Below are 12,548 nucleotides of genomic sequence, written 5' to 3'. Positions count from 1 at the left end.
AACTATAAAACATATGAAATCTCATCCTTAACATTGCATAGTAATTTGAGATGCGATGATACAGATGTCAGTCATTTGAAAAGAAGTGTGTCACGTTGAATATTGGAATTGCTGCCATTTGGCCGACTGAACGCGACTACGTTAAATGTTTGATGTGGTCCATGATGGTTTTGCAAGTAAAAATTGGTTCTCTTAACGTTGACAATAAAGAATGGCCTAGATACATAAAATAAACCTACTAATCAATTACATACAAATGGAATAATTCGTAACCATTTGAATGAAATCTAAGGCCATCACGACTATTGCATTAAAGATTATCGTAATCATTAAACTCAATAACCGAGCAATATTTGTTATTATTATTTTTTCTTCCAGCACTCAACCACTGATGCATTGCTGCCACGTGACTATGAATGTGTCGGTTTGGTTGAACGACTTCGTGCATGAAATTTCCTTACCCGTATTGAGTATCATTGATCATCTATTTGACAGCTTGTCTACGATGTTGATACCCCACTATCCAAACCCCAAAATCATAAGTTCAATTTTTCATCATCAAACATTTAAAACCTCAATTTTAAATTTTAAAAGTCAAAGTTTGTTTAACACAAAAAAAAAACCTTGCATACGAGTAGAAGCACACATGTGAAAAACACACAATGCACATATGTGAAGAATCACTCAACTTAACCCACTTCCCTACTATATTATTTTTATGATTTTACTCATACGATTATTTAACATAGTATTATAATTGTTTATTCAATCCACCGTGAGTTTATGGTCACCTTACTTAATAATTGATTATGTCAATTTAAACATGTATAAATACAAAACTTGTCTATAAATTTAACTATAAAGTTTGTTAGGATTGTTTTCAAAACAATATAAACTTTTAAGAATAAAATGAATGTAAAAGTCACACGAGTTGTAACATGAACTAGCAAAGTGATCCGATGTATAAAACATGGATGTGACTTTTGAACTATCTTGGAAGACCATTCACTATTTATCACGCCAACGAACGACTCACGGCGCCACGTACTACGATCGTCGAGTGCCATTTCACGTACTATAAATTAATGTCCCTCCGGACCTTCGCATTTAACCACTCTCTGCTTTGCAAGTACCCATTTCTTCCGCCTCGACTCTCTGTACTTCGGCCAGTTTTTTCAACATTCGCAATGTCATATCGGCCGAACTATCAAGGTGGCCGTCGTGGGAGTTCCTCTGGAGGAGGACGCGGCGGTGGTCGACGAAGCGGAGCTGGAGGTGGCGGCGGTCGAGGGGGCGGCGGCGGCAGAGGAGAGCAACGTTGGTGGGACCCGGTCTGGCGTGCTGAGCGTCTGCGACAAAAGGCTGCCGAGGTACTCCTTATAAGTTTTTTATTATTTTTCCTTTCGAATTTGGAAGGTGGTCGAGAACAGTGATGATCTGTTCGGTGGCCGTGGAAGGGGAGGAGCGAAAGTTAAACAACCGTTCAGCTTAGTAGCTGGGTTAGTTTTTGCATTAGGTTTAGCTGATTGCATTAGGTTATTTTTTAGTGTACAACTTCAATAATGATTGAACCTTACAATGTTGATTTGATGTCAAATCATTTGGCGTATAATTTTTGAATTTCAAGCTATTTCCCCATTGAGAATAACTCCTAAATGCAGATGGAGGTTCTTAATGAAGACGAATGGTGGACAAAGATGGACCAGATGAAGAGAGGAGGGGAACAGGAGATGATAATTAAGCGTAGTTATAGTCGAAGTGACCAAGAAATCCTTTCTGATATGGCTCATCAACAGGGTCTTTACTTGTACGTTTCTGCTGCCATATAAACAAAAACTAATTTTGGTCTCAGAGCTCTGCTTATCTTAATCATTGAGGATAGTTTTTCCTTCACTATTAGCCATTTATCAATATACGTGTTAGGCGCCTGCAACCTTTTGTACTTTCTATGCTACAAAAACAAATATATATGCTACCTCAGATGGGATCTGATACTTTATTTTTCTGATTCTGTGCTTGTGGAAAGGAAGCCATGTGTATAATAAGGGGAAGACCCTTGTGGTTAGTAAAGTTCCATTGCCAGATTACCGGGCTGATCTTGATGAACGCCATGGATCTACTCAAAAAGAGGTTCATTTTTTGTCTTTGAATGAATTGTAATCACTTATATGTTTACCCAATCTGTTTAATCTGAGCCTAACCTCATTTTAATCTTTGTGTAGATTCGAATGACTACTGATATAGAGAGGAGAGTTGGAAATCTTTTGGATGATTCACAGGGTAAGGGAAGGGAGCTCAGGGTTTCTTCTACTGCATCAGTTGAAGAAGGCAAACAGTTTCCAACTTCTGTAAATAACATAAAACCTACCAGCAAGTTGGAGAGTGATTCAGCGAAGGAGAAACTTAGTTCTGAACTTAAGCAGAAACAGGAAGCGATGAAAGTAAATTTGCTAGTCTTTTGTAATAATGCTCTCTCTCTCTAACATGAATATAATGTTACCAATTGTGCATTATAGGGAAGCGATGGCTTAAAAGCAATGTTGGCATTTAGAGAACAGCTTCCTGCATTCAGTGTAAAATCTGAATTTATAAAAGCAATGACAGAAAACCAGGTACAAATACTCTGTCTCTATTGACCTTCATAATTATTTTAGCCAAAAGTTACATTCATTTTTGAAAATTTGAACATTTTCTTCTCTCCTTACCTGATTTGAACAAAAAAATACCAGAAAGGATGTAAGCTGTGCATGCAACACACTATTTTATGCTGAACATTTGCGATCGATTTGACATTCTTTGAATTGTTAATTGTTTGGTCCATCGGTTGTTTAACATGACTAATGGTGGAGATTTAGACTTGGACTACCTAAGAAAGAGTGTGGATGCCACAAACAAGCTTGGAGCTCACTTAAACAGTATTCATGTGGTTATATGGGATAGCTGGAGTATGTTGACTTTGTTAGGGGCATGTGGGCCCAAAGTTGTCTTGGGTGGAGCGGGCTATCATAACCCACTCGATGTTTGGGCTTTCCATTATAACATTTGAAATCCCTAATTATTATAACTCACATTTAGCTGCGGTATAATTATTTGAAAATCTTCATTGTCTACGGTGTTTACAATTTTGTAATTATCATCTTTTCTTATTTATAACCTAGACTAAAATAGTTAGCACCTCAAACATAGACTATTGTAACTCACAAACTATAACAATAAACTCAGCTTCCCAAAGAACTCCTTAGAGAGTTGAGTCCATTTCCTATGGTTTACAAGGAAAGGGGGAAGTGTGAGTAAGGTAGGAAGATATTTGGGTATCGAAATGGAAATGGGAGAGAGAGCTTGAGCTTGGGCATTAACATTTGCAATTTCACTTCGTTTACTATTACATGCTATTTCCTACCAAGTGGCATCACTAGTTATTGGGCATGGAGATTTTCGAACACAATTTGAAATGAAGCTGTTTGCTTGTGATTGGCTCTGATGAAGTGTATGTTGGCATCCACTAGTTTGATGAGAACAGCAGCCACTGGAATTGACTAAAAAACCTTGAAAATAGGGTTTATTATTATTAATTTTAATTTATTTGTAAGCCTTTCTTCTCTATCCAGAAAGTCCCATTCGGCATGGCTATAATAGCCAATGAAGCATGGCTATAATAGCCAATGAAGTCATTGGGGAGGGTGTTATTTTCAGGCAATTCCAGGCTCTCATAGCCAATGAGGATTATAGAGCTAACAAGAAGGAGGATGTTATTTTCAAACTTCACTTTCAAAAGGCTTATAATCGGTTGATTGGATCTTTTTGTATAAGGTGATGAAGAAGAAAGGCTTTGGTTAGAAATGGAGAATATGGATGTGGGGTTGTGTTAGAAAAGCGAACTACTCTATTCTTATTGGAACTGCTAAGGGATTGATTCGGGGTTCTAGAGTCTTCAGACAAGGGGACCCTCTATCCCTCTTCTTGTCCCACTTTGAGTGCTGATGTTGATTCCATGTTGTTGTGTTATGGCAATGAGGACTCTTTTATCCTTAACCATATGGTGGGGTTGTTTAGGGCGATGTCTGTGATTAAAATTTGTAAGAGTAAGTGCAAATCTTGGGTATTAATTGTGATTGGGATAAGCTTGGAAGGTGGGTAGGTGAGTTTTTTTGCGAGCTTGGGTCCTTGCCTTTCTGTTATCTTGACCTCTCTTTTGGGGGTTAACTTGAGGGTTTTGTCTTTTTTGGATCCCATTTATGAGAATATTTGTAAAAGGCTTGCCGCTCGGAAGAAAGGCTATTTTTCCAAGGTTAGTAGGCTTACAGCTTACTCTGATCAAATTTGTGCTGAGTAGTACTCCTATATATTTTATTTTCCTATTTAAGGCTCCTGACTCAGTTTGCAAAAGCCTTTCTTTAGATTGTTGTTGGATTCCTTTATATTAGTGAATCGGTCATTGATGTGGTTTGGAGGATTAAGATACCAAAGGAAATGAAGTTCTTTACCTGGTAGGTTTTGCTTGGCCGTGTGAGCACTTTGGACAGGCTTGCTCGGAAGATGATCCCATTAATGGGTCCTTTTGATTGTATTTTTTTTTGGAAGGCGGAGAAAAACTTGAATCACCTTCTTTGGGGTTGCAGTCTAAGACTTGGATCCTTCAAGAGTTTGTTGTTTAGATAGCTGACAGAAGGGATATTCATGCGATGATTGTAGAGTTCCTACTCCATTTGCGTACTCCATTTGCCTTTTAGAGAGATAGGCCATTTGCTATTGTTTGCTGGAGTGTATGCTGTGTTATGAGATATTGGGGAGGGTCACTTGGGTGTTTAGAGGTTCTGATAAGGACCCTAGTGAGATTTCATGTGTTGTTTTGAATTTTTTTTGTAATTACACTCTAGGTAACATCTTACTTAGTTGGAAACCCTTTCTTTAGGGGTTGCCTTTGTGGGTTTTTTTGTTTTTGTATGCCTCTGTATTTTTTCATTTTTTTTTTCTCAATGAAAGTTGTTGATTCTACTTCCAGAAAAAAAAAGAAGAAAAAGAAGAAGGCTATCAACCTTTGAATTTCCCTCTAGTATTCTATATATTTTTCTACAAGATATATTGTATCAATTGATTGAATCTCTATTTTCTCAAAGGCGACTTTCCATGGAGTGTGTTGATTTCTTTGAATGTTTGACTTAGGGGCATTTTGGCTTTATTTCTCTAGTTAATGCTGACCACAATTTTTGTCTTGAATGCTAGGTATTGGTTGTTTCAGGAGAGACAGGTTGTGGTAAAACCACACAGCTCCCTCAATTTATTTTAGAAGAGGAGATATCAAAACTTCGTGGTGCTGACTGCCGAATAATATGCACCCAACCTCGGCGTATCTCTGCTATTTCAGTTGCTGCTCGTATATCCTCTGAAAGGGGAGAAAATCTTGGTGAAACAGTCGGTTATCAAATACGATTGGAAGCAAAACAATCAGCTCAGACTCGACTACTATTTTGCACCACTGGAGTTCTACTCCGGCAGTTGGTACATATGCTTTTCACGTGCATGTGTTCTGATATCCTTTTAATAGGCCATAGATCCCTTTTTTTTCCTCCAATAATCTCATCTATGTTATGCATATTTATAATTAAACTATAAAGGTGTTGCATAAAGTAGCTTGATAAAAAAAAATCTCTGGCCTATGCTTGTTAGTTGTGATTTGCAGTGTTTACTGAATTATGAGTCAGCACTTGAAAACTAATTCCTAGCTATTTATGTTGTTGGAAATTTAATTCCATCTAGACACATCTTCAGATTTTTCCAGTCCTTACATAGGCTCCAAATTTTGGCTATTCTGTTTTAATTCTTGTCTGAAAATTGTGCTTGTGCTTGTGTTGTGGTTTTGGTAAGGTCATGGTCTCTTAGCCTGCTGAAAGCTGTGATAGGTACACAATCTTAGGGGCTCCTCGTCTTGAATTTCAGGTTCAGGACCCACAATTGACTGGTGTTAGCCATTTGCTTGTGGATGAAATACATGAAAGAGGCATGAATGAAGACTTTTTATTAATAATTTTGCGGAACCTTCTTCCTCAGCGGCCAGATTTACGTCTTATTTTAATGAGTGCCACCATCAATGCAGACTTGTTCTCCAAATACTTTGGAAATGCCCCGACGCTACACATACCAGTATGTATAACATCTTTCTTGTAACATATTTTTATTATGTATTGTGTAATAATTATAACGTATTGTGTTACCCTCAAATATCAGGGAAAAACATTTGCTGTGTCAGAGTTCTTTCTAGAGGATGTGCTAGAGAAAACTCGTTATAATATCAAGTCAGAGTTTGAAAACTTTGAAGGAAATTCAAGGAGAAGAAGGAGACAACAAGAATCTAAGAAGGACCCTTTATCAGAATTATTTGAGGTATTTTTTTTATCCCTAATACTGTATTTAATGTTTAATTGTTTTTTTTTGTATTGGCATGGTTAGTTAGATTGCTATTTGGTATATTTGAATGTTATACCGTGCTAGTTGTGGGTTCCTTTTTGTTCTATTCTCTTTAGAAAGTGGTAGTTAATAACTTCTTAAATATCATTGAAAAGTTCACATTGCTTGTAAGTTGTAAAACAAAATTTTCTTTGAGAGCGAAACATGCAAGACTAGAAGCTTGTTTTTCTTATTCTCTTGCAGTTTTAACATTTATGTTACTTCTACTGCACTAAGAAGATTTCAATTCTATATTACTGAAATATTGATTGGTGGGACTTCATTTTTAATTTTAGTGCACTGCGGGGAAAACAACTGAGTTGTTGGTTTAGTATGTATTTTTTGTTAATGATTGACTAATTCAAGGTATCTCTGTTGACATTTGGTGTATAGCCTTTAAAATATTAGAATAATTTCTGATCAGAACTGTGTAATCAATGTATTATTTCTACTTGTACTAACCGGCACATTATTATTGATGTATAGGATGTTGATATTGATTCTCAGTACAGAGGTTATAGTTCATCTACGAGAAAGTCACTTGAAGCCTGGTCTGGAACACAACTTGATTTGAGTCTGGTATGTTTTTAGATGTTATAATGAACCACAGAAGATGAATCTATTGTTACGTCTTCTTCTTCTTCTTCTCCTCTTTTGTATTTTTTCTTAAATTAAAAGAACAAAGTATTTCTGATGAGATGAAAATTTAAAACATGGGGACATCAAGAGTCTGAATCTAACATAAAAAACTTTGCTTTATTTGATTTCTTTTAGTTTTAGTTTTTTTTTTCCTATTCATCTTGTAATAATGAATTTCGTATTAATTTATGAAGTAATTTTAAAATGACCAATATCAATAAAGTCTATTGAACTTTTTCAAATAAATGTTGTAAAAAGTACAATTCAAATTTGACATTAAATAAATAAAGTCTCAATCACATCTATGAATCTTTCTACTAAATACTAAACAAACGTTATTGGCATTTTCCTGCATACTAGCCTCCTTGGAGATTAAAAGCTGAACTCAGATGCTCACTTTTCTTATCCCAAAAATGGTCACTGTTTTATGCTCATTCAATTCACTTGATAGAGATGAAAATATATCAGTTTTGAGATCTTCACTTCAATTTGACAATTGAGATCTTCAAGCTTTACGAGTTTAGTTGACTCCTTCCTTTTCTTCACTAGGCCATGGTACTGCTAGGCATAGATTTTTTTTCCATATATGATATAACCAGTTGTGTACATTTTCTGCAGGTGGAATCAACTGTTGAGTATATTTGTCGCCGTGAAAGCAATGGTGCTATCCTTGTATTCCTAACCGGCTGGGATGACATTTCTAAACTACTCGACAAAGTCAAAGCAAACAATTATCTTGGGGATTCTGGGAAGTTCTTAGTCCTTCCTTTACACGGTTCCATGCCAACCATTAATCAGCGGGAAATATTTGATAGTCCTCCCCCTGGCAAACGGCAAGTTTGACCCTTTGTTGAACTCATAGGATCCCCATCCCTTCTTTTTTTCTTCCCTTTTTCCAAATGTGCTCAAAAGTAAGCAATTTTTTTTTTAATTTAAAAAATATCTATTTCAAGATTTTGATCAGTATCTAAAGGATTTTCACCGACCCTTAACAATTGTGAAAAGTAACCAAGAAGTAGTACAGTAGTAAAGATCTCTTGGATTCAGTTTCGGCTAAGAGATGATGAGATTGAAAACCCTTTGTGATATTGTATTGTTCTTTTCTTTTTAAAATAAAACAAACTGAAGAAAATGACAGAATGTAGAACAGTTTTAAACACCATAAAAGAAATCCCTGTGGGTTGTGTGAGTAATCATGTCAAAAGGAATTTTTAGGTTCTTTTTGGTTGAGAATCCAGGTTTTGTTTCTGAAAACTGTTTCTGGATTCCGTGATACAATAATGTAAATTCTAAAAACCAACATATGTTTTCATTTAATCCAAATTTTGAATTTTGAATTTTAAAATATGAAATATAGAATTATATTAAATAAAGATGCAAATATTTATACATACAATGTGTCATGTTGTAAGCTTAATTATTTTTAAAACTATATAATATGTTTTATGTAACGTGTTAAAATGATATAATACTACTAAATAATACTTATATAAATTCTTTTAACAGAAAGTATATTCATTAATAAATTGGTAATAGTTTATTATTAAAACTATAATTAGTTTTATGATTAATAAATATATAATATCAAACACATCATTTAAATTAGAATTTAATTTCTGGATTTGCTACCGTTACATATATAAAAACATGATAGAGAACTCCATTTTCATTGACTTCCATTTTTCTTCAAATTCTCTGCCAAACGGACTCTTCTTCCTTAGGAAATTCATAAAACTTTTTTCATCTCTCTCTCATGGATTTGTATTTGTTTCGAATTAATCTTCATCTGTTGCTGCATTTTCCTCCTTTCAATCCCGACCTGTCCATTCTTGTAGAAAAATTGTGCTGGCAACTAATATTGCTGAGAGTAGTATCACCATAGATGACGTTGTCTATGTCATTGATTGTGGAAAAGCAAAGGAGACGAGTTATGATGCTTTAAACAAACTTGCTTGTCTGCTGCCTTCATGGATTTCCAAAGCTTCAGCACACCAGGTATTCACTTTCTTGTAATGATAAATTGAAACTGATGACCCCTTTTGGTTGAAGGCAGAAAATAAACTTCCATAAAAAAATGAGTGTGTGTGTGTGTGTGTGGGGAGGGAGGGGGGATTGAATAGCCCCAGAAGAGAATCATAAGACCATTTAAAGGAATCTGTCCAACAACTACAAATATATCTTTGCTTTTGAGTAAACAACCTAAAATACAATTTTGTTACATCCAAATGGAGGGCACTTGGGTTCATTGGGTTTACAAAATGCTTTTGGTTTCCTGACAAGTTGATTGCAAAATTTTCAGAGGCGAGGTCGTGCTGGTCGTGTGCAACCTGGTGTTTGTTATAGACTCTATCCAAAAATTATCCACGATGCAATGCTTCAGTATCAGTTACCTGAAATTTTGAGAACTCCTCTACAAGAGCTTTGTTTGCATATCAAAAGCTTGCAGCTAGGAACTGTTGGTTCCTTTTTGGCACAGGCATTACAACCACCAGATTCGCTTGCAGTCCAAAACGCCATTGAACTTCTCAAAACAATTGGTGCTTTAGATGATATGGAGGAACTTACACCACTGGGTATATAATGGTGGATTTTCCTTTTCTGCCTTTTGAATATTGAGTTGTGATTGCTAATCTTGCGCACCATGTTGCAGGTCGTCATCTTTGCACCCTACCTCTGGACCCAAATATAGGGAAGATGCTTCTCATGGGTTCTATATTTCAATGCCTGAATCCTGCCTTGACCATTGCTGCTGCAATGGCTCACCGCGATCCATTTATTCTGCCCATTAATAGGAAAGAGGAAGCAAATGATGCAAAGAAATCATTTGCTGGTGACTCTTGCAGGTGACAATGTTTTGTGTGATATCTAATGATGATGATGATGATGATGATGATGATAATAATAATAGAAAGTGATGACTACTACAGTGGAGGAGGATTTTCAAATTTTTTGATGCGAGGTTCTTATGTTTTCTATTTCTGAAATTGGAGATAAAACTACCTTTTGCAGTGACCACGTTGCTCTTCTTAAAGCCTTTGAAGGATGGAAGGATGCAAAAAGAAATGGAGCAGAAAGATCGTTCTGTTGGGATAACTTTTTATCTCCAGTAACCTTGCAGATGATGGATGACATGAGAATGCAGTTTCTAGATCTATTATCTGATATCGGCTTTGTGAACAAGTCCAGGGGTCCAAGTGTAAGTGTTCTGTCAAAAACTTATTTTGGGAGGGAAATTTTGGGTCCCTTCTGAATCTAATTTGTGCACCACAACAATTATTCCATTGAAGTGATTGGTCTTGATGTACAATTGCGTTAAGTTAGTTTGATAAAAAGCATAAATAAAGAATGCAGTGAACTTCATAATTTAATAAGATTTATGTTCTTGGTATTTAGTTAATATATTGTTACATTACCTAAACTCTCATGTTGACCGAAAGGTAAGGTCTACCTAGCAACTAGTAATGAACTTAGAGAGCTAGCTCTTGGTTAGTAGCAAGTATATGTAGGCAACACAGTCACAGATAGAGAATAGACATGGAAGAATTAGTGCATAAGCAGAAGGAATTTGGCCTTTCAAATGCTTGAGGATTCGTCATACAATCCTGCAACTGTGTAAGAGGCATCAACCTTGAGTTTTATGTTGTGTCAAGTCCTTAAATTTTGGTCTCAATGTAGTTTTATTCCTTGAAAGGTGGTTGTATGTTCACATTTTTGTTAGTTGTTTGTCCTTGATTGATCTTTGCTAACTTTCCATTGTTTTTGTGAAACAAGTACTCAGGGTTTTCTTTTTCCCATGAGCCCTTAAATTTGACACGGTGGAAATTTTATTTTCCTTGTCTCTCTTTTCCTTTGGTATTGGTTTCAATCTTGCTTGTGTATTCTCTTCGATTAGAAGTTGGAAGAAATCTTCCTTTTATTCTTTGTGTAAAGGAACATCAGGCATTTCTAGGTTAACAAAAATGTCACTTGTTCTGCAGGCATACAACCAGTACAGTCAAGATTTGGAGATGGTGTGTGCGGTGCTTTGTGCTGGACTATATCCTAATGTCGTACAATGTAAAAGAAGAGGAAAGAGGACTGCCTTCTATACTAAGGAAGTTGGGAAAGTGGATATTCATCCCGGATCTGTGAATGCAGGGGTTCATATCTTCCCTCTGCCTTACATGGTTTACAGTGAGAAGGTCAAAACGACTAGTATATACATTAGAGACTCTACCAATATATCGGACTATGCCTTGTTGTTGTTCGGTGGTAATCTTGTACCTACCAACACTGGAGATGGCATTGAAATGCTCGGTGGCTACCTTCATTTCTCTGCATCAAAGAACATTTTAGATTTAATAAAGGTAATTCTCACTATGTCTAACTTATTTTTCACTTGTTTGGCCCTTCAAGTGCTTTCTTACTCCAGAACATTTATGTATTGCGAAGATGGGCATCAAACATTTTAGTCTTTTTGGACACATTTGCTTTTACTCGCTAGCTTTCAAGATGGTTGTTGGGTTTAAATATAGGTCCCTTTTCTTTTAGTCAGAGCATTTTTTCTCAATGGAAGTTGTTATTGATTATTAGGACAATTAGGACAATGAAGAATTTTCAATTTCTTTTTCTCCGAAGGGACTTTGGATTTATGGAAGGCATGATGCCAAATTTTGATAACAAGTATTAAATGGCTATGGCATTTATTATAAAACGGAGCCTAGGTAGCAAATATAATGTTTATGGGTTCCTTTGCAATGATTTACCTTTTTTCCGTTTATTTCTTCTTTAGAAATTGCGCGGTGAACTAGACAAGCTTTTGAATAGAAAGATTGAGGAGCCGGGTTTCGACATTAATACAGAAGGAAAAGGAGTGGTGGCAGCTGCAGTTGAGTTACTGCACAGTCAAGTTGTACGTCACTGATTCATAATTGCTTGGTTTAGTTGTAATTTTGCTTCTTCTAGTATCAACTAAGAATATAGCAAAGGATTCTTAACAAAGGGATTGAACTGTTCTTTCTGTTTGGGTTCCCTTACTTGAATATGGTATATAATGATCCCTAATCAATAGTACGGATCATTTTGTTGGTATGGAACAGTTTGCTGACATGTTTTTTTCCAAGTGATTACACTTACGCCAGGCCGATCTTTGTACAATTTATGACGTATGTGAAACTATTAGGAAATTAATTACTTGTATATTATTTCCCAATCTCTTGTTATTGGTTAGTTGTAGTCTTTGTTATCTAACACTTGGCTATTTATGCCCTTGATCATTCAATAAAGGTGCACAAGTTTTATTTACTCTCGGCTTTAATGTGGCATTACATTTACAGAAATTACTCCCAGAGTTTCTTCGTCATCCTCGTTTGCTATGGTGAGGATCAATTCACTTAACCCTAACAATGATTCTTGATTTGACTGTTAAAGAACGATATTAGTTTTTTTAATGGAGCTCAACTGGCCGACTATTTGAAGAACTTGTG

The 12,548-nt window shown here is 35.9% G+C and overlaps 1 protein-coding gene across 2 annotated transcripts; it reads left to right on the top strand.

The window, feature by feature from the left end:
- The first annotated feature begins 1,015 nt into the window (after positions 1-1,015).
- On the top strand, positions 1,016-12,366 carry LOC101208686 (DExH-box ATP-dependent RNA helicase DExH1). 2 transcript variants are annotated; one of them, XM_004136470.3, is made up of 16 exons: positions 1,016-1,370; positions 1,662-1,807; positions 2,031-2,130; positions 2,223-2,441; positions 2,517-2,612; positions 5,224-5,499; positions 5,938-6,141; positions 6,226-6,381; positions 6,931-7,023; positions 7,702-7,916; positions 8,919-9,078; positions 9,383-9,656; positions 9,734-9,926; positions 10,093-10,279; positions 11,061-11,429; positions 11,855-12,366. In XM_004136470.3, exons 1-16 carry the CDS (start codon positions 1,086-1,088, stop codon positions 11,984-11,986), a joined length of 3,105 nt encoding a protein of 1,034 aa, XP_004136518.2. In that variant the 5' UTR covers positions 1,016-1,085; the 3' UTR covers positions 11,987-12,366. The 2 variants fall into 2 exon arrangements, with proteins under 2 accessions (XP_004136518.2, XP_011652039.1); XM_011653737.2 differs by lacking the exon at positions 1,016-1,370 and having other exon boundaries at positions 1,666-1,807; positions 2,027-2,130.
- Positions 12,367-12,548: the final 182 nt, after the last annotated feature.

This window comes from Cucumis sativus, chromosome 3, assembly GCF_000004075.3.
Source record: "Cucumis sativus cultivar 9930 chromosome 3, Cucumber_9930_V3, whole genome shotgun sequence".
Lineage (NCBI taxonomy): Eukaryota > Viridiplantae > Streptophyta > Magnoliopsida > Cucurbitales > Cucurbitaceae > Cucumis > Cucumis sativus.
This window is presented reverse-complemented; position numbering and strand designations above follow the sequence as displayed.

Bases quoted from the DNA above. Each gene is read 5' to 3' on its own strand.
- LOC101208686 (XM_004136470.3), top strand. From the start codon at position 1,086: ATGTCCCTCCGGACCTTCGCATTTAACCACTCTCTGCTTTGCAAGTAC. The intron at 6,382-6,930 runs GTATTTTTTTTA...ATTGATGTATAG, and splicing joins CTTTATCAGAATTATTTGAG to GATGTTGATATTGATTCTCA. The intron at 11,430-11,854 runs GTAATTCTCACT...TTTCTTCTTTAG, and splicing joins ACATTTTAGATTTAATAAAG to AAATTGCGCGGTGAACTAGA.